At 24.0% G+C, this 23,460-nt stretch overlaps 5 protein-coding genes across 5 annotated transcripts in view; 2 read left to right on the forward strand and 3 right to left on the reverse strand.

Moving 5' to 3' along the window:
- Positions 1-2,939: 2,939 nt before the first annotated feature.
- Positions 2,940-4,997, reverse strand: LOC105361007 (tether containing UBX domain for GLUT4). Its single transcript, XM_011498087.1, has 6 exons — positions 4,894-4,997; positions 4,754-4,809; positions 4,420-4,669; positions 3,821-4,261; positions 3,345-3,702; positions 2,940-3,109 (listed from the first exon to the last, which is right to left on the reverse strand). Exons 1-6 carry the CDS (start codon positions 4,978-4,980, stop codon positions 2,940-2,942), a joined length of 1,362 nt encoding a protein of 453 aa, XP_011496389.1. The 5' UTR covers positions 4,981-4,997.
- A 1,483-nt stretch (positions 4,998-6,480) lies between these two features.
- Dlc90F (dynein light chain 90F) lies at positions 6,481-6,975 on the forward strand. The gene has a single exon (XM_011498088.1). It carries the CDS (start codon positions 6,581-6,583, stop codon positions 6,914-6,916), a length of 336 nt encoding a protein of 111 aa, XP_011496390.1. The 5' UTR covers positions 6,481-6,580; the 3' UTR covers positions 6,917-6,975.
- Positions 6,976-10,369: 3,394 nt separating this feature from the next.
- On the reverse strand, positions 10,370-11,772 carry LOC105361176 (uncharacterized). Its single transcript, XM_011498286.1, has 7 exons — positions 11,748-11,772; positions 11,446-11,672; positions 11,371-11,381; positions 11,188-11,289; positions 11,022-11,121; positions 10,654-10,818; positions 10,370-10,585 (listed from the first exon to the last, which is right to left on the reverse strand). Exons 1-7 carry the CDS (start codon positions 11,770-11,772, stop codon positions 10,370-10,372), a joined length of 846 nt encoding a protein of 281 aa, XP_011496588.1.
- A 5,388-nt stretch (positions 11,773-17,160) lies between these two features.
- On the forward strand, positions 17,161-17,543 carry lin-52 (DREAM core complex component lin-52). The gene has a single exon (XM_011498089.1). The coding sequence runs from the start codon at positions 17,165-17,167 to the stop codon at positions 17,510-17,512; it is 348 nt and encodes a 115-aa protein (XP_011496391.1). The 5' UTR covers positions 17,161-17,164; the 3' UTR covers positions 17,513-17,543.
- Positions 17,544-21,241: 3,698 nt separating this feature from the next.
- The window catches only part of LOC105361177 (uncharacterized), a 56,764-nt gene continuing 54,545 nt past the window's right edge, over positions 21,242-23,460 (reverse strand). Inside the window, exons 16-18 of the mRNA XM_011498287.1 lie at positions 22,617-22,904; positions 22,236-22,433; positions 21,242-21,564 (exon numbers count right to left, since the gene is read on the reverse strand). Coding sequence (XP_011496589.1) covers positions 21,320-21,564; positions 22,236-22,433; positions 22,617-22,904 — 731 coding nt within the window. The 3' untranslated portion in view covers positions 21,242-21,319. The remainder of the gene's footprint in view (positions 21,565-22,235; positions 22,434-22,616; positions 22,905-23,460) is intronic.

Here is a 23,460-nt window from a genome sequence, read left to right on the forward strand (position 1 = left end):
TGTCGAAGATTATTTTAAATCTGTTATTCAAGTGTTATTCTATATAAAACATAAAAATATTTTACAACTGCATTATTTACATGGAAAAATAGTATTCGTTTATTATTATTTTTTTTTCTCTTCATATATGTTCAATACCATTAGGCAGAATTTTCATTGATTATATAACGAAATAAAAAAATCTTATTCGTAATGGTAATATTTATTTTGTAACAATACTATTAAATGTCTAAAATGAGTCAAATTTTGTTAAGGCAAAGTAAAAATTAAAAATCTGATAATAAGCTAGTATTTACAATATATTTGTAAAGATGCAAAGAAAAACTTTACGATTGTTATCAATAATACGAGTACTACATCCTATTAAAATTGTCTAACTTTTCTAAAAAAAAAAAAAAAAAAAAAAAAGAGAGAGGATTAATTGTTAAAAATGCTTGTCATATTAATGAACAATGACATATTTTTTAAATTTATGCATTAGTAGAAATAAGTATAAGATAAACGTGAAATATTAATTTTAGAAAAATTTCTTTCGATCGATGAATATTTATTAAATATTTTTTTTCCCTCCCAGTTTGGTAAAAGCAATTCTGACAAAAATCTATTTAAAATTATGCAAAAATATTTCAGAATTCATAGTACAGTGCCTCTATCTAATATGAAATATAAGATTTTAAAAAATATTCCTCTTTACAATCGATAGATAATTATTAAATTAAAACAAATTAATCCTTGTGAAAATGATGAGGAAAATGCTTTAAGATCTTTTTACATAATATTTTCCTACTGATGTGCCAAAATCAAAATAATATATTATACTATTGTTAATACTTATAGTAAATAATTATGCGATTCACATCAGAATTAAATAATTCATTGTGGACGAAATATTTGTCATTTAAATATTTCAATGTAAGATTCCAATAATGACATTTAATGAAGTTTAATAAATTTTCTCTTTAAGTGATACCTGATAAAGGTACGTAATAAAATTTTTTTAGTTTATTTAACTATTAAACCAACATTATCACAATAACTTTAAAAGTATTATTCTTATACATAAAACTTTTGTACTATGTACGTTACATCTTAAAGTCGATGTATACTCTATGTGCTTTAAAATAAAAAAATATTCTAAAAATCCGTAATGTCGTTGAAAATATTAATTTTAAAAGGCCACATCAATTTAAAAGATGTAGTATGTTATTTAAAAAATTACTGAAGAAGCCCGTTGCTATGTATAGGTACTTATGTATGCCTTCTCATATCTGCTTGTACATTTACATCTATTTAATTATAAAATAAATACAACATATCCATTAAATTATTGTATAAAGAATTAAAAACAGAATAAGAGAATTCAATTAATTTTTATTTGCTTTATAAAATATGTATATATGTATTAATAAATTTTTATTTGATAATTAATATTAGTTTTATTTTATTAAAGTTTTATAATTTTCGGGTTAGATATAAGCAAAGAAATGATAAATTAATTACTTTATCGTCTCGTCTGCTTATGAATTTATATTTTGTTTGTCCACAATTTCGTTTCCTATCTACAAGCCTTACCACAGTTCTATAGAGAAATATGAAATAATTATTATTTATATATATTATTAGCCAATGAATGTAGTATAATACGTTATTGTTATTATATTTGAATGAAATAAGGCGGTTTGAAATTTTTTAATACTAATATTGCGATCGATACGATTATACGTGGCTATTCTTTAGTTTAGTTATCGTTTCCGTAAGTACTTAAATTCTTTTATAAAAATTTGATTTTCATGCAATATATTCCTTAACTATAATAATTCAACATTGAATAATGATATATTATCTCTTTATGAACTTTATTATGCAAGATGTATATATATATATATATATATATATATATATATATTTTTGTAGTATGCAGACATATTCGTAATATATTTATTAATAGGGCTAACAATGAAATCTAATTTTATGTGTGAAATCTTGAAGAAAAGTATACACAATTGTCATAAATTTGTAAATTAATATAATAATGATTAATAGTTTTAAAAACAAGTATTAATGAATATAAAAGTTTAAATTTTTTTTATTATAAATTGTATAGAATTCATATTATTAGATATTCATTTTATATAATTTTGAAAAGTTGTGGCACATTTTCTTATACTAATAAATAAAATATATATTAATTTCTCATGAGAGAAAAAAACAATAAAATACTATTTTAATGCTCAAATCTTATAAATACCATAATGACGATTAAAACAAATAAAAATTTGTAGATATACATGATTTATTTTACCTCGAATCCTTAAATAATCAAGTTTGAAGAGACAAAAAATAAGATGCTGCCTTACTAGTACAAGTAATGAGTAGTTAAATCAGAACTTTTATTACACAATTCACCATGTTTAACAACAAGTGCCAACATTTGTTTTTTTTTTACAATGCACCCGTCAAGACTACAATATCGTTGAGAATTGAAACTATCCCAGTGCAGAATTTTCAGGTTGCATTTTACTTAAACACATTTCTGACTCAGAATTATTGGTACTTCTGTTCTCATATTACGACGTTGTAGATGACGTGGACGGTAATATCGTCGATTCATCAAAATCGATGGGATTGTCATCTTCAATAGAAACACTTTTTCGCGTTGTTTTTAATCTAAAAAATACGTAATTAATGGTTATATTTATTATTATTATTATTAGTTCTTGGTAATACACTGAAATGTAAAATGCTTAATTTATTCTAAGATATAAAGAAATTTTCTAAAAACTTTTAAACTTATAAAGCGACGATGAAATTTTACAAATAAAAATAATGTATTTGAAAATCTTTTAATAATCATTATATTTCAATTTAATTAATTCTAATAGCAATTAATATATTGATAATTAATTTGTTATCATTATTATACAGAAGCCAAAAGCAGCTCACCTTGTTTTTACAGCCTGTGTACTAGCTATCGTAGGATCAGTCAATTTTGATTTCACTTCTAGTTTGAGGTCGGAGCTTCCCGAATAATAAATAATAGCAGTAGGAACGAGATTCTGATCAAATAAATGTTTATCGGCAACCAAATCGCAACGAGGAGGCGATGTATCTTTTAAAAATGAAAATAATTTTTATTATATAAAGCATAAATTTTTAGATGTGGTCTTAAATTGTTAACATTAAATAACAATAAAATTTATACAAACTTATGTACATCAACATTTTCTCGTATAAATTGACTTTACTTACAAAGTTTTATATACAAATATGGATAAATAATTAATGTTTCATAGCCTCATTATTATTATCATACATACTTCATATAATTATAGTTGATAACTTACAGAGTACAAAATCTTCTTCTGGATGTTCGAGATAAGTTTTGATAAAATCTTTTATTGATTGTACAGTTTCAAGAGGACCAAATAATCCTTGAAGAACAAATTGATTTGGAAATTGTATTCGAATGACAGCTTGTTGATATTTGTGTAAAATATTTAATTTTGTTTTATTTTCTTCCAATTCCCTTTGTGCAGCAGTTATAAGAGGAGCATCCTCGAGCATTGATTGCATTCTCTTTACATCGCGTAATAAAATTTTAGCGTCATTAACGGTTAAATCAAAGAAATCATCTGGAATGTCATCCTGATCTATGGCTTCGGCACCCGCTTGATTAAATAATAAAGCATTCCTCTCTCCCAGCTATAGAAAATAACAGTTACCTTGTTATATTCTTTTGATTTTGATTTTGATTTTGATTTTGATTTTATTTAATCAAGTCAAATAATTTATACTGAAATATTTTTTTGTCGTAACTTACAAATTCAATCGGAGGCTCTTTAATTTCTTCCTTCACAGTTTTATTTGGCATCGGTTCATCATTTTCATGAATTTCCATTGCATTTTCATTTTCATTTTCTATTTCTTTATTTAAATTTGTAGAGCATAATGGTGTTGTAATTTTATTCTCCGTTTCTTTTGCTTTTTGTGTATCGTTTGATGTTTGTAAATGTTCCTTCTTTGCTTTAATGATAGAAATGGGATTTAGAACTGTGCTTTTATTAGGATCCATAACTGGTTTTGGTCTAACTTTATCATCTTCATTCTCATTAGGTTTAGAGACTTTTGATTTCGAAGGTACATAAACATGAGCTTGATCCTTCAATGTGTCTGGATTCCGTTCAAGTAGTCTAAAAAGTGCTTTACCGCTCCCTAATCCCAGCGATCTTAATGTCACTGTTTCAAAGTCTTTCCCACAAATCTTGGATAATTAGAATAAAATTATTTTATTAACATCTATACGATAATAAATATTTAATTTCAAGAAAAATCTTTAACTTTTTTTTTATCAATTTTGCTAACATTTTTTTAAAAACTTTTCAAAAATGATAGACTTCGATAATTAAAAATTAGACTTACTTCTCTTTGCGTATATATTATGACAGCCGAGTTTGTATTATATTGAATATTTAAATCTTGGAGAATTGTTGTTATATTCACATTTGGGAAATATTCACCTGTTAATCGATCTCCATTTTCCAACTGAATACAAATTCCTACATTTGACACTTTCCTTGGATTTTTGCATTTAACCATTTCTAGAGAAGCATTATTTGATATATTGGAATATCGAAAAATTAAGTTAACATCCAGAATTTGATTATAATGTCTACAAGTAAATAAGAATAAATTCACTTAATTAGCATCTGATTAAAAAGATCACGCGCAAGAGTATAAAAAGTAGTTTTGGTACTTTAAGTCATATTCATCTGGATTGAAATCGTACTTTTGACAAACTTCTTCGAGAACCTGAAATAAATATTATCAATGTATTATTAAATATAGTAATATATCATATTACAATTATTATTAAATAATTAATGTTACAAGTACTTGTAATATCGTTGAATTAGGTGAAATTTTAATATTCGAACGACGTCCATTAGGTGTTAGCACAGTAACACACTTATTTGTAGCCATTCTTACTTAATCTTAGCAGTCTTGAAACAGAAAATAGGGTTAAAAAAAAAGTTGAATGTGTATTTTTAAATTATAATTGAATACAATGTTATTAAAACGCACGACGAAATAACGGTGTTTAAATAAATTCTTAAGAATTCAGAATGTACTGTTATTACAGAATTTTATTAAAAATATAAAATTTTCACTACGGTAAATGTCATTTAATGAATTTATAATCGATTCAATCGATAAAATTCTCTAATATTAAAGTGCACGATGTTTTTATAAAATTATTTTATATTAAATTATAGCTTATCGAGCATGTTCTCGTACCATACATACCTTCCATAAATTCAAATAAATTAAAAATATCTTTTGCAAGTTAATTATTGTAAATTACATTACCCCGTATTAGCCGACTCTCACAATTAACCTAAAATTGCAAAGTTTTTTCAATCGCAAATCTCATTATTATATATTTATGCAGCACTAATATATTTTGATTAGGCACGCGTAGTAAGGAATTTGCGCAATATATGAATATTGATAGTGCATAAAATAAAATTCCTATATCAAGATTTTCTATTTTAAAAATAATATTCGTAATTTAAATTGAAATGGATTATGTTTCGGATAGGACTACTTACCTTATAAATATGATAAGTCGACTTTTCTATTAAAATTGATCGTTTGCTTATCGATGCAATAGTAATTTATGAAAAATCATATGGTTATTGTACGATTATATACGAATAAATGAAATAACGTTGAAATAACGTTGAAATATCGTTAACGAATTGCAAATATTAATAAGATATTGCATTTAGTATGAAATAGTTCTGTGTTCATCACGGGCCCTAATAAACAAATTAAATAAATAAGTACATAATTTTAATTAATGATAATTGGCAAATATAATGAATAAAATAAACAGGACAATCAGCCTAACTGATTGTCGAATATACTATTCATTAATGGGGATATTAGCTTTATAATTACTTTAGACTATTTAATATTTTGCTATTTACGTAGATTTCATAATGATCGGGGAGGTGTCAACCAATGAGAACGAGATTATTCTGCGCAGATTTGAGACGTCGTCGTTCAATGTTATATATTCTGATTAGTCGTCTTATTTATTTTTGTGTGATCAATTTTCTTTCTAATTGACATTAGACAACAATTGCACAAATCCTATGATTATCCGTCTAAAATGTTGTAAGTAATTATAAATAAGTTGGTGATAAATTTTTATTACTCCAAGTTTTTCATATTTTTTTTCCGCATTTTAACCATACGTCAACATATTTTTTAGGAAATTCGTCTGATTATTGTTTTAGGCTAATTTTTACATTAAATAATATTAAGTAATATTGTTATGATAATGCTTATGGCTTATATTTTACGCTTTATTTTACTAATGGGATAGTGTAATTTATTTAAATTTAAACTTGAAGAAATCATGTTATCTATATTTTTGTTTAATATTATTGTCATTAAATTTTGTTATAGAAAAATATTGATTTTCCTTGGTGAATAATCGTTGTTTTGATATTATATGTGGAATATAATTCAGATAGACTGTTAAAATAAATACGGAATTTACTAAATATCGAGCATGGAGGATATGCAAGAAGAAACTCAATTTGTTGTGGACGATGTTAGTAAAATTATCAAGGATGCTATCGAAGCTGCGATAGGAGGAAATGTATATTCTCATAGTAAAGTGAATCAATGGACGTCAAATGTTGTTGAAAGCTGTTTAGGACACTTAACGAAACTTCAAAAACCTTATAAGTACATAGTTTCTTGTACAATTATGCAAAAGAACGGAGCTGGCCTACATACTGCGAGCTCTTGCTTTTGGGATAACGCCACTGACGGAAGTTGCACAGTGCGTTGGGAAAATAAGACAATGTATTGTATCGTGTCAGTGTTTGGTTTAGCCATTTAAACGATAAATTGTAGAACTATTTTCTTTATTTTAAATATGTACGCAAATGCATCCAATGATTTGTAAAATTCTTGTTTTTTTTTTTTCTCTTTTTTTTTTTCTTCTCTTCTTTAATTCAGTGTCCACAGAAAATAATTACATATTATTTATAACAATGATTTATAACTTATGAATTTATAAAAATCGTGTATCTTTAAGAATCAAGGCTTTAAGCTTTTAATATACTCTAAAAATTAATTATGCGAAATAATAAAAAAATTATAAAGTTGTGTTTTAACCACAATAATGTAAAATACGGAGGAAATTATGGTAGTAATTTTTCAAAATAAATGATATCTAGATTTAAGTTTTTACGAAACAAATTTTTTTTTTTATAAAAAGGCTAACCACTTGTTGTTTTAATTAAAAATACTTTTATTTGTAATAAAAATGTGTTTACTATTTAAAAAATTCAAAAATTATTCATTTAAAAAATAACAATACTAGTTTTAAGCTTTGTTATTTTTAATCATTTTATTTATTTGAATAATTTATATATTAAAAAAAAAAAAAAATTGAGTGAAATTTCAATATATACATATAAATTTATATGTTTTCGTTTTCCTACAAAGTATAAATAATGAAAATAGTAGGATATTAGATATACTTATATTAAGAAATATTAAAAATTATTCAAAGATATTGCGAGTAAACCACTGCTAAGCTATACACATTGATTTAATAAGAAATAATATACTTTATAAATTACTATAATTCAGTGTAATTTTATTTCAGCATTTCATTAATATTAGAACAAAAGTATAGATTATATTGAAATCATTCAAATTATACTGTAGATAATCCATTATGATTAGTATTTCATTTTTGATAGTTTTGGATAAAATAATATTTTAAAAACGATCCTTTTAATTTAAGGTAGAGAGAACACGAGAGAGAAAATAATTGTAAGTAAAATTAATGTATAGAATCTCAATATTGTATTCAATACTTTTTTATAATGCTAGAATTCTGAAATTAATTACTACATAATTTATAATGAAAAGTTTCAATAAAAAATCGGATAATTAAAAGAAGTTATAAAATTATTATGAATTATTTTAAAGTAACATTATTGTATTATTATTTGAGAATGTAAGGGTAATTGTATAATTTAATATATTAATAAGTATTTATCCTGTCATATTTTTACACTTAATAACTTGAATTTAAAACGTGACGATACTTCGAAAGATAAAAAATACTTTCTTAAAATACAAATTAAAGTCGACTTGGATAAAAAAAAAAAAAAAAAAAAAAAAAAAAAAAAAAAAAAACCTGAAGCCACTGGTTACACTCAGTTTCGTTGCATTACATATATCTTACATAATAAGAAAAAATAAACGTTTAAGAAATATGTGCAATCATATATGTATAAGGACATTCGAGTTGCAAGGGGATGTAGTCCTGGAACACGTGGCTCCGAATACTTAAGTACCCGGTTGAGTCAATGGACGATCGTCAATGGCCCTGAACGAAGCATTATCTATCGCGAGAGTAGCCGTCAATTTGGAATAAAAATTATACCGAACAAGGACTCAGGGTCATAGCTCAACAGCCACCATTTAACCTTGACCTCTGTCCCTGAATCGAATCTTCTATAATGTGTTCTTTCACTTTACGAAAACTGCTGGTAATAGAGTTATATAAAATTCTAGATACAAAAGGCATTAACCACAAGTTTAATAGTTTATTTCAATCTTATATAGTATTTTATTGATTTAGCTTAATGCTTATGTCGCTGCTCTTCAAAATTAATATATTTTTTAATTCTAAAACCAAAATTATCGTAATCATGTCCTATTAGGAGGCCTCTAGTCTTTAGGATGATAACAAGACTCAATCGTTATGTGTGTTATGTACAATCTTTCTTGAAATCATAATAATTAAATAAATGAGATCCAAGAGAAAGTAGTTTGTTCTCTTCATAAAGAGCACGTTTCGAATGTCACACGACATTTGTGAATTTGAAGACAATATTTTTAAATTAGCCACTGGCACTACGAATGAAAGTTGTATTACGTTTATTATAATATGAAAAATACTGTAAATATCTTATACGATTTTGGTTAAATTTGAGCGTTTCTCAAATAGAGAACGATGAACTGTAAATTATATTAAGACAAATACTTTATATTACATTAAAATACAATTGAATTCTAATATTCTAATGATTTTTTAGATTATAAATATTGTATTGGTATTTTTCATAATATATATTAAATTTAAATTAATTAAATTAAAATCTAATCGTTTATTTAAATTATACGTTAATTTATTATAACGAATAATTAACGAGGATGAAATTACATGTTTTATTAAGGTCATAATTTTATAATTGTTTACACGCCATTTATTTATATCCACGATTTATAATCTTTCAAAATTAACGAAACTACAATGTCATTTAAATGTTCGATAAATAGACGCACACATCCAAATTTATAAATATGATTTAAATTAATGCACAAAAGAAATTGCAAAATATTAATGCCAGTAAAAGTTTTAACTTTAAATAATTGTAAATGGTTTCTTTTTAACGAAATTTAAAAAAATGCATATATAGTATAATAATTATTTTACGTAATGTTAATATATAGCTAATATTGATATATTCATGGCACGCGAATAAAATAAAAATTACTAACTTTGAAATTTAAAATAGCTTTATAAAAAATTTGTGCGATAATTTTAAATTATGTTATATGTATTGCATTGAATTAATATATTATACTCCATTTTGACATTAAAAAGGGAACGCAATAAACTATTGATTATCGCTTATGTCAAAAGTTAATTGATAATAAAGAAATCAAATGGTAAATAAAATTCAAATACGACCTCGGGCGAGAAACATTTATTTAACTTTCAAAATTCATTTGCTGGTTTTACACGTAAAAATAGATTGAACTTATATTACTAATTAAAATTATTAAATAAAACTACATTCAACTTATTTTATAGATAAAGTAACAATAAACGATAAACTTGTTTCAATATCATTTTGCAGTAAATTTTGTTCGATAACTCTGTAAGTTTAATTTTTACTACATGCGATCGAATATTGTTAAATTAAGTGTAGGATGTCAATCTCTATTACTAAATAATTCCTATGACTGTAAATAATCAAATTTATCAAATTTTTAATAAATAATATTCACAGTAGTGAATTTAGTTACCATTTGAATATTTGTATCAATATTTCATCTGTTATATTGTCAATCGTCTCTTCAGTATAAACAACATTCATTTTTTATGCATTGGTATTTTCGTGTCAATCGTACTTGGGATCTTATTATTTTTATTATTTACAGTAGATATTATGGGTCTATAGTATTATTAAATTATAATATAAATATCTAATAATAATTAATATAAATATTTAATATAAATAATGTATGTAAAAAAAAAGTAATCTTACTTTGCCTTTGGACTATTTGTCAAATTATTATGTAATTTTCTATCACCAGCCTTATAATTCATTATTTTGTTTAAAATTTCAACGGTACTTGGTTTTTCATCATCGTCGGATGAATAGATCATATTATTATAATCATTGTGTAAAATTTCAAAATCGTTAAATTTAGATTTATTTGAACAAGCATTATTTTCGATTAAATATTCTATTGCCTCCTAGAATTATTAACAGTTAATTTTAATAAATGATTATTGAAAAACAAAAAAAAGATCAGTTATATTACCGTTGTAGATGAATGTAACTCTAATGCAAACAAAGCATCCTTCTCTTGAAATCCCATTTCAACTAAATTTGCCAGTTTTACACGCATTAATTCCCTTTGTGTATGATAATTTTCTGGTTCTATAAAAGTAGCCCTTGTTAAGTATATTTCAGCTTCATAATATTTCTATAAAATAAAATCATTTGAAGAAGGAAAAATAAAAAAATTAAATTAAATTAAACGTATCAACTATTGAATTACATTTGATTTAATAAATTTATAACTTTGGAATTTAATTTTAAAAGTAAAATATCAATTTAAATTATTTTAAATAAATTATATTGAAATATACTAAATTAAAAATTTATATTTTACTTTTTATATATTACCTGTAAACCAAATGAAGCTTGTCCAGCTCGTACATTTGCAAGATAAATATGTAAATTATCTTTACTTGTTTGTAACACATATTTGGCATCTTCCAAAGCTCTATAAATTGATTTAATTTTTATATTTTTCTACAATGTTTTAAATTAATAAATAATATATACCTACAAATTGTATTTATTCATTCTTAAATAGCAGTAACAACGATTTAAGTAATGACGATGATCACTAGCTTTTAAAACTATAGCTTCATTTAAATATTCTAATGCATTATTTATTTTATTTTTTAAAATCATTCTAACAGCTTTTGAAAGTATTTTATTATGCTGATTGTGTTTATTTAATTTCAACATCTGTTTTTGCTGAAACATTTTCAATAGTCAATAAATTTAGAACTATGCAAATATATAATCATAAGTTACATACAGAATTTATACTAATTTTATGCTGGTCATCCTTTATAGAATTAAATTTCTTTTTAATTACGCTTGGGACAGAGGTAGTAGGTTTGTGTTTATCTTTAAGTTTATATCGAATAATTTCAGAAACAAAAGCTGACACATTTTCTTTCAAAAAATCAAAATCATCACTGTTTGACTTTACATTTGTCTTCTCTGTATCTTCATTTACTTCTTCATAATCATCAATTTCAACTTTTTTAACATTATTATTTGTATTTGTAAGCTTCACTATATTACTATTTTTATTTTTAAACTTTTCAACAGTACTATCGGCATTCTCATTGCTTTCCATATCTTTCAAATTTTTTTGAATTTTTCTTCTTGAACTTTGTCTATGATTATTTAATTTCACACTTTTTTCATCAATTTTAATTTTGTTTGTTCTATCCGTTACATTAGATTTTATACTATTGTTGAAATTATGTGCTAAGGTTTTTTTATTTACTACTGATTTGACATTTTTATTAGAAATTTGTGTATTAATTAAATTTGAATTTGGAATATCGACGATTGTTTCTGTATCTGCGATTGAAGATAGCTCATCGTTCTTTATAATTACATTTTGTGATAATGATTTAGAAATTTTATCAGCGGATTCCAAATTACTTTCATTTAAATGGTTTTGTTTTGTATTACATTTTACATCAGTTTTCTTATTCACTAATTTTTCATCAATACTGAGATCATAAGCTTTTATTGAAATTTCATTATATATTGGAACATATATTTTTACATTACTCCAAATGTTACTTATACTTTTTGAATCTTTGTTAAGCAATTTTGAATATTTTTTACGATAAATATTAACTTCTTTAAAATTACTAATTAAAAGTATATCGTAACTATAGTTATAAAAAGAAATAAATACATGTTTCTTCTGTTCTGATATCTCACTAGCTGATTGTTTTGAATATGAGGAATCCAAATCGTCTGATGAATCTGTTAAAAACCAATTATCCGAATCAGTATGTAATGCATTATAGTAGTTGCATTCATACATTGTTAATTATACTTAAAATGATTTATCTGAAAAAAAAAATTAAGTTACAAAAATATTAATTTTTAAATATTTATTTTACTAATCGATTGCATCTAAGCTTCTATTTAAAATTTTTATAATTATTATTGTACAACTTAATGTAATAAAATATACATAAATTTTTTTCAAATATTGTAATATACGTAATGTATAACAATGCTTATATGTTTCTCAAAATATCATTTTTTTTAACATTCAAATTAATCAAATGAATTTTGAAATATTATATATATATATATTTTTATACTTAAAGTAATCATACTTACTTTGATAAATTAATGTTATATTTGGAATTTTTGTTTGCCAACTGTATTAAATATTATAAAATTACATTAAAAAAAAAAAAAAAAAAAACCCTTTATGAATAATTTTATTATCAGTGTAGTGAGTGATATTTTTTCAAAACAAAGATAATAGATTAATTTGATATTCAGTTTTTTCCACTAACTTTTTTTAAAATTTTTACAATTTTAATTTTGTATGTTCTGGTCAGGCGATTAATTTATATGATCGAATGGATTGTACGACGATTAATATTTATAATAATGTAACCACTGATAACTCGAAGTACTCGAAGCTCTTGAAATTATGTAAAAACGTTAGAAACTCAACCTTATAATGTTTATGAAAGTTGCTTTCACCTAGCGTTACTTTTAATACGAGCTATCTAGAAAACTAATCAATCCCATATAAAATAAAGTTGTTTTTATTAATGCTTCGATTGATTTCAATTCAGCTTCTAATCCACGAATGTCTTAAAAACAGTTAAATCATTAAAAAAGAAATTTAACTTAAAGCCAAGTCCTATTGTAAGTATATAAAAACTTCTTTTGTACGAGTTTGATGATGATTATACGTTGCGGTATAGTTAGAAGTCACATTGCAGTTTTAAAAAATAAACAAATAAGCGCCGTCTTTTGTTACCCGTGTATTTTGTATTTTGTAGGCGCACGTTTGTCGTGCACTGCTCTAATATCATTTATTATTATCTTTAGTGTATTAATATTAATATTAATATTAATATAGCTATTAGTATGAAATAGCTATTAATATCTTTAGTGTACAACCGAAATTGTGTGATACAAGAAATAAATTATAAAGAAAAAATCATTATTTATCTTCATTTATATGATTATTGGTGGTTGTGTAGTTTTTTCAAATAAGATATTATTATATAATTATAAAGAGGCTTCAATTATCGTTAAATTCGTTTGCTATTAAGATTATAAATTGTAGATATTTAACGACGATAGTTATTTGAATTATTTTACTTTTATTTATTAATAATATAGATGAATTAATAAAATACATCGATTCGCGTAACGAAAAATAAAATACGGAATGTAAATGCGATATAATATAATTTATAATTCATCAAACTATCAAACTCGAGTGCGAAAATATGTATTCATATCGTTCATAATTTTTTTTTTTTTATTATTTAACAGTATTAATAATTATTGTTACTTCTTTTCACTTTCACAATACAATGGCAATATTGAGTCAAATTTTTTCATCACATTGCTTTTAGTTATTTATCGAATTCATGAAACTATCAATTTTCATGGCTTCTTTCTTTAATATTATAAACAAATTATCGACATTGCTTCGAAAGTACTTTATAATACAGAAATATCACTAAATTAAAATTATTAAATTTTGGTTGAATAGATAAAATTGCTTTATTGTAATAACTGCTATAAACGACAATAGAGAATCCCTTGGCTTCGAGTACAATTTAAATAGACTATCAAATAATTGTTAAGTAAATTATAAAAAGTTTTCCAAAAAAAAAAAAAAAAAAAAAAAAAAAAAAAAAAACCAAAGTTTGAAAAAGTTAAAAAATTAACTATTTAAATTTTAAATTTTGCCCATTATAATAAAACACATCATAAATATGAAAAGTACATGGAAATTAAGTAACGATTTACCTCAAATTTTGTTATCAAGAATAATTCCTTAGAAATTCTTCAAATTTTTATTTTCATAAAGAATAACCTTGTGCAAAAGTTGCATAAAAAATTACATTTTTTATTGTATTTTAGTTTTTTTTTTATTTCAGATCAAATCAGCAAAAAAAAAAAAAAACAAAAAAACAAAAAAAAAAAACAGAAAAAACAGAAAAAAAAATTCAAGATAAATTTTATTTAAAAATTTGTGTAAAATGGATTGTAAAATATTCAATATTATTGAAACATTGAAAAAATATATTGAGTATTTAAATTATAATAATTACGTCGCTCATAGTGATAGATGAGATGATTTATTTCTACTAATGAATTGAATGATAAAAATACACGATTTTGCCGAGTAGTCTGAATATAATTTATATGTAATGCTTCTAATAGAGAACAAATAAGAGGCTTTTACATTTTTAATTCCATATTACAAAGGTAATGGTAAAAAGTGTAAAATAATGAATTAATGGGAAATAAGAAGTGGGTAACCGATTTAAAAAATATAATCGCAGATATAATATAGGATGATGAATAAAAGTTTATTTCTTGTGAACTATTGATTCGATGGTAAATCCAATGTTATTGTTATATTGGATCTTTTTTTATTGAATATTTTTTATATTAGTAAGAGTAATTTTAATACTCACTGTGATGCAATTAAACACACATTTTACGAGGACAATCAATTTGAATTGAAGGAAGTATTTATTGATTTGAATCTGCTTATGGTTGTAAGTAGATAATATTTGAAAAAAAATTTGAAATTATTTTTGGAGAAACGAAGCCGAGTGTACGTAATAGAATAATTAAAGTAGACAAAATAATTTTAATCTAATGGTATGTGCTATCATAATTAAGCAAATTGGAATTATGAAAAATTTGTTCCTTCAAAATTCTGTAATTTTATTATTTTAATATTATGTACTTTTAATAAAATTCATAAAATAATTTTACTTTCAATAATATAGAAATTTTCACTATTACCATAGTTCAAGGAACTAGTAAAATTAAAATTTATTTCGCCAGCTTGTAGCATCTATTTTTGATATATTTCCTCTCGATTAGTATTGTAAAATTTTCATACACTTTAATAAAATATTTGATAAATCAATAATGAGAATATGCAATAAAGAGAAAATCCGATAATGATAAATCAATTAAATATGATTAATCGTGAAAAGAATATCCCCTTGAAACGATTAAAACCTCAAAATGAAAATTATAAATTATTTGTTTAATCGAAGATAATTATTTCACGATTTTTATAAATAAAAAAAGTATCTTTTTTTTTTAACTATCTGGCTTACAATACTTGGCGTTTGTGTATATTCTGTAAAAAAAAATAAATTATTGATTTTAAAGCTCTTTTTTCTTACGGATATTGAGAAGAAGTAGTTTTGGTATACATGATGCATGTGTAAAATGTATGTGATATGTTTGTAAAAATAGTAAATTTATTGATTGAATATGCATATCTCATTCTACTAGATCTTTAGTCACATTGAAGGAACACGAGGGCGGGAGAGAGAGAGAGAGAGAGAGAGAGAGAGAGAGAGAGATATTCAGCAATTGTTTGCGTCGCTACTCGTAAGTACAAGAAAACTAAAGGATTCTTCCAACATAACTATGTATAAAATGGAAAAATATTTAATAAATGAATTTCCGGGATTTGAAATACCGTCGTAACAGTATCGTTCAACCGTATAGAATAAATTTGATTTTTTGTAACGGTAACAATGGTAACGCAATCAAGTTGAAAGTAGCGCTATGAGCGGCCAAATTGAGAAATACTAGGGAATAATTTTTAAACATTGTATTCAGTTTTGAGCGGCTGTATGCTGACGATTTCTATTTACTGAAAATTGAATGGACGTTTAGTTCGTACTAAGATGACTGTTACAAATTATTATTCATGCCTATTAATTGGTGCTTATGCTTGTACTTTGATAGCACTGCAAAATAGTTTTACAGTTTAAGCAATTGGACCGTAATTAATAACAAAAGAACAGTTCTACTTAGTAATTTTTATTTACTAATATATATATATATATATATATATATATATATATATATAAATATAAAGAATTGATTTTTATTTATACGAATGAAAAAATTGGAAAAGTTTGGAGTAAACATCGAGTGTTTTTAATACAAAGCTTGACACGAATTTTATAATACTCGTTTTGGAAAAGAACAAGTAAGACTTGTTATTTTGAAGGTAACGATACAAAATTGTATTAATGTAATAAGCTTAATTTTTATGTTTTTTTTTCTTTCTTTCTTTTTTTAAATTTGATTGAATAATTCGTTTAAAATACATTGTTGATCAATTAAAGTAATATTAAAATTATTATGTCTTCAGTATTATTTGAAAGTTAAAATTATATCTTTAGTACACAGTCGTGCAGCATAAGAAAAAATAAGTCATTTTATACTTAACGCAATTTGTATATTATGGATACGAGTAATAATGGAAATTAAATTATACACAAAAATTTTAAATTAAGTGTAACTGCGAAACAAGGAAACATAGATATCAAGTCATTTATGTTTTTGGCAATTTTTACAATTAATATTATAATTTCAAATTATCTAACCTAAACTAATATTCTTTTTATCTGCTTAATGATGTATAAATGGTGTATTAAACTAAAATATATTTAATTTTCAATTTAGAACGCTACAGGATGGAAAAAATGATTATTGAAGATAATGAAATTGAAAGAAGCGATATACCAATCACAGAAGAGAGTTTAATAAGTTTAGAAAAATTAGATAGAGCCTCTCCAGATTTATGGCCAGAGCAAAGTATTACAAAATTTGTTGCACAAAATTCACCACAAATGGAGATTCCAGTCTGGTCAACTAATTTAACGACCGATGATATGAATCAGTTATATCAATTAGGACATTTGTCAATGAACGAATTAATAACAGAAGTAAAGAAGCTACACGATACAGCTTATCAACTTGGGCTTGAAGAGGCAAAGGAAATGACAAGAGGAAAGTACTTAAATATATTTAAGCAAAAATAGATAATAAAAATTATGGTAATAAAATTGTATTTAAAAGATTATTAATAGATAAGATATTTTACAGTGATTAAATCAAATCAGTGATTAAAATATTTTAAATAATTATTTTTCTTAAATTTATTCAATAATAATGTATTATAAACAGTTATATAAAATTAAATTAGATCAAGTGTAAATTAAATTGTACATTGAATACACCGATTAAATAATGTCAATATTTGTATTTTACGAAGTTATAATTCATAGAAATATTTTTTATTTTATATAAGTAATAGTAAATAAAGTATAATTTTGTAATATGTAAGTATTAATATTTACTTATATTTTTATAAATATGTAGATTTTTGGTGTAGTATATTTGTAGGTTTAGTACATAGTATATATGCGTAGGTTTGGCGTAGTAAATTATTAGAAATATTACCATCTACTTTTAAATACGAATTGATTTTATAAATAATTTTACATTAAACTGTAAAAGTGAAAAGAAAGTGTTCCTTACTATCCTAAAGAATGTCTTAATCATGAAAAATATAGCCAACCTTTCAAGAAAGTAATTGATATCATATTTTTAATATATTATACGAATGAATTTATCATAGTTTTAATAGTTTTATAAAACGTTTGTGAAAAATTAATTACATATATTAATATTCTATATTTAATAAAATTATAAAATTTTGTATATATATATATATATATATATATATATGTAGAATTATAATTTTATTAAAATCTTATGAAACTTCATTATTTTATCATTCTGCTCAAGTTTATTATTATTTGCTTGAAATAAAAATTTAGCTTTCAAAATGATGATTTCATTATGAGATATTCTGCAATATTATCAATAATATATATTTTTTCTTTCAATGCAATATGTGCAAATTGTTAATTATTCATAATTATATGATATTCTATCGTAACTGCTTTTTTATTTAATTTTCATTACCAAGCTTCATTACCTTTATTAGCTTGAAAAACATTAAAAATTTCCATTATATTATCGATTTGAAATTGTTATTCATAATTAACATAATTAATAATTATAAATATATCATTAATACTATAATTAGTCAAACAAATATTTTTATCTCATTGCTCATTAAACTTTTCAAAATAAAATTTTTATGATTATTTTTTTGAAATTTCTACTAAAATTACATTAAATGAATACAATTTATAATATATAAAAATTACTTTATATGTATTTATTACACATTACCTTACATAATACTTATAATTATAGAAAATTTTTATATAATATATAATTGAGTATTATATCTATTACCATAAATATTTTTATTTTTTTATACAAATATATTTTTCTATAAAAATTAAATCCTACATAAGCCTACATAAGGTTATTTTTATAAGAAAAATAATTCTTAACGGTAAGTTTTATTTTAACAATAATAATCGGGTTTTAAACTATAAGGTATATAAAATTAATAATTTTACAATTAAAGTAAAAGTTTTAGTTTTTATTTCAGAATTTATCTCTGTAATATTCTACTAATAATGAGATTCGAAATATTGGGTATAATATAATATGAAAGGACCCTAATGTGGACCGAATTTGAATTTGAATAAGCTGCATTTCCAATACACTCTCAATATTTATACGCAAAATAGTGTTTAAATTTGTTTATTTATGTAATATCGAAATAGTATTTAAGTCAGCTTATTCATATTTACTAATAAATCGAATGAATCATTTTTCTACAATATTATAGTTTGCTGATAGTAAGCTTATTTATTCTCTATTTATATTTATTTATTTATATTTACATAATACATAATAAATTTAATGGTATTTTTATTAAAAATAAAATATATAATTCTAATTACATAAGTAGTAAAGTTTTTGCCCATCAACTAGTCAAATCTTTATAAAATATCGATACTTATTTTAAACTAGTGAATTGTATTTTTGTAGTTTTAAGCTGAATTTCAGAAGTTTTTAAACAATAATTTAGAAATATAGCACATTTGTTGCATTTATAAAATAAAATAAGAAATAATAGTAAATTATGTTGTTTGGTATTTTTAATTTTTAATAATTTATATGCGCTCGCTGTATACTTTTGAAAGTATTGTTTTAAAGTATCAAGCAAAGCCAGGATTTTTAATTTATTTCAAATTAACAAGTTGCATATAATGCGATGAATAATGTAAATTTTTGGAACATGTTAATTTTACATAATTGTTGATACATATGATTGTTGGTACTGTTAAAAATTATAATTCGAGCTTTATCCCATTACTTAATGGTTTTGACTACAATATAAAATATAATAACGCATGTAAACTGGAAATATTGAGATAGTAAAAATTATAAATTTCTGTATTATAATTTCCCATAATTCCGCTATTTATCAAATATTTCTTTAAACAGTCAGAATTTTTAAATATATAAAGCCTTCAAAACGTAAATTATATTTATAAATGCCATATATCTCTTTTGTATAACAATGCCTAAGCTTAAATAAAACTTAAATTAACCAAAAAGTCCTCGATTAAATAGAATTTAATAAAATTCATGAAAATTTATTCAGCGATAATTGCAATGGCTAATGTAACAACTACTTTTATTTAGTTTAGTTTTATTTATAATCTTTATATTACCATTACTCTTAAACGTAAGACAATAAAAACTTATCTTTGTACAATTTTTGTGATAGGCTACATTACGCTGAGGACAGGAAATCCAACAACGAATTCTTAGTTTACATTTTATTCGTCGTTACATTTCGTTATTTTTATTAAATAGAAGAACGTAAGGGGGGGGGAGGACGAATTTGTAAAATTTTCAGCTATCTCGCTATAAAAATTACTAATATAAAAAGAAAACAAAAAGTATAGTAAAGTAAACGTGATCCTTCAACACTCGAATAATAAGGAAAAGGAGGGCAAAATTCTTATTAAGTCGCCGTCCACATCACAGGGACCTTTGGTCTATCTGTCGTAAGCGTGCCCATACTCGCAATAAAAAGAAAACCGTCGCAAGCATCGTTAATAATAATTTATTAATAATACTAATACTAATACTATTAATACTACTACTACTACTACTACTACTACTACTACTACTAGTAATAATAATAATAATAATAATTAATAATAAGTAATAATAATAATAATAATAATAATAATTAATAATAAGTAATAATAATAATAATAATAATAATAATTAATAATAAGTAATAATAATAATAATAATAATAATAATTAATAATAAGTAATAATAATAATAATAATAATAATAATTAATAATAAGTAATAATAATAATAATAATAATAATAATTAATAATAAGTAATAATAATAATAATAATAATAATAATTAATAATAAGTAATAATAATAATAATAATAATAATAATTAATAATAAGTAATAATAATAATAATAATAATAATAATTAATAATAAGTAATAATAATAATAATAATAATAATAATTAATAATAAGTAATAATAATAATAATAATAATAATAATTAATAATAAGTAATAATAATAATAATAATAATAATAATTAATAATAAGTAATAATAATAATAATAATAATAATAATTAATAATAAGTAATAATAATAATAATAATAATAATAATTAATAATAAGTAATAATAATAATAATAATAATAATAATTAATAATAATAATAATTAATAATAATAATAATTAATAATAATAATAATAATAATAATAATAATAAATAATAATAATTAATAATAATTAATAGTAATAATTAATAGTCGATTGATTATGATAATGATAATGATAAACGATTCAGTCTTTGTTCGTATGGGCTTATCGCATTCGGGCGATGCAATTGCGTTCGTCACTGCCGTCGGAGCACTCGAGAAAACCATTGCAGAGCCTCGACTTGGGGAGGCATTCTCCCAAGGGGCAGCGGTGGCCTTTGCAGTTCATAATTGTCGATGGGACATCGGTGCGCGAGGTCATGCGCTCGATCCAGCTTACGTAGTGGTAAACCTTGGTGTAAACGCCCGGTCGACCCGGCCTTCCGCACCCGTAGCCGTTCGACGTTATGCCTGCAAATGGTGATAATCCGTCGAGTTAATCGAATTGTCTAATTAGTTAGAATATACGAGTTAGAATACGCTTGATGTCGATTAATCATTATGAAAATTGCAATTTTATAGGCGATAAAGTGTAATTGTTAAAAATACGCGTACTCACGATGACACAAAATTACCATTATGCAACTTCAATATTCATTTGTGAAAATAAATAAAAGAAAAGAAATGTTTATTATTTATTATTAATTAATACAAGTCGTTTAAACGACTTTACAATTGGTCGTACATCTGATTGCAAGCATATATAAAATAAGATTTTTTTTGTTTATTTATTTATTTATTTATTTTTTTTTTATTTATTTATTTTTTTTGTTTTCTTTTGGAAAACGTACGTATCTCTCGTTATTCGTTACCTTTTTATCGCCGATTCAAAATCCAACTTCCCATCTACGTCAAAGAAGGAGGAAGCAAGAATTTTTATCGTCGGAGACAAAGCCAGTGATAGTAGGCTATCACCCCATTATGAATTTTAGATATTCAAGATGACGAATAAATTAAGGCACGTGTTTTAACATTGAATGAAAATGTCAGCGTCGACGGAAATTTATTTATGATCAGTATGAATTACGCGATAGACGCATTAGTATTCATCAATTAATTCAATAATTGGCTAAGAATCTCACCATGAAGGGTATATTTATTATCGGATTCCGAGCAGACAAGCGGACCTCCGCTATCGCCAAGACACGCGTCTCTTCCACCATCTTTTACACCGGCGCAAAGCATTCCGGAGGTGATGCGATACAAAGGGAGAAATAAGGTTTTTCTACGACACTCTTCGGTCGATATCAAAGGTAGTTCAACTTCCTGGAGAGTATCAGCTGTGAAGAATAAAGAGTTTAAGACTAAATTGTAATTAATATACTATATATATATATATATATATATATATATATATATATATACGATTAACATGACAGCCATGCGATATATTAATAATGTACTAATTAAATGATTAAAATTGGGTAGTTATAATTTTAAATAATCGTGCAATTGTTTCTTACGGAATATCCTTCCAATTTCAAAGAGCTGTCCCCATCCCGTTACAGTGCAAATTGTTCCGCTCTTGGGTTCCGACTTGGGTAAGCAAATTGGCCTCACGTAATCACTAAACGTAACCGATCTTTCCAATCTCAGCAGAGCTATGTCGTTGATGAAGCCGTTGTCCACGTATTCTGGATGCAGGATTATGTAGTCCAATCTGATTACCTGCTCGTACGGACTGGGAAAGCTTCCACGTCGCGTTGCTCCGATTCTCGCTACCCAATATTCATCTCGAGCTCTGTAAATGTTTAATTCGATCGATTTGGCCAATGTTTTTAGTGTCGCGTATTCTCAGTGGCTCGTTTAGCGCTTAAAACTTTCTCACGCATTAACAGGCATTTCAACTTGGCGCAACGACAATCAGTGCTTAATGCAATGGCACGGATGTAAAAATTATTAACCCAATTGAACAATAAAATACGTTATTCTGTATTGTAAACAATATTCAAGTCACATTTATCCGTGTAACGTAATGTTCATGATTTGTCGCTCTATGTTAATAAAAAAATTATAAATCATATTTATTCGTAAAATTGAATTGCGCAATTGTACAAAGATGTATTTTATTTGTTATGTTATGTGTAAATTTGGTAAAATATTAAAAGGAAATATTGAAGATGATGTGCGCGCGCGTGTGTGCGTGTTAACAAAGTTTAAATTTATCGTAAGGCTATATATCATTGGAAATAAGCTCTCAAACACGTTGCACAATCTATTAAGTTTTTAAGCATTTAACCGCTACCAATTAAACTAAATACTCATAAGAAATAAGAAATATTATATTCATATTGAATTGTAATGTTT

The sequence above is a fragment of the Ceratosolen solmsi genome, unplaced genomic scaffold (assembly GCF_000503995.2).
Source record: "Ceratosolen solmsi marchali unplaced genomic scaffold, CerSol_1.0 scaffold14, whole genome shotgun sequence".
Classification (NCBI taxonomy): domain Eukaryota; kingdom Metazoa; phylum Arthropoda; class Insecta; order Hymenoptera; family Agaonidae; genus Ceratosolen; species Ceratosolen solmsi.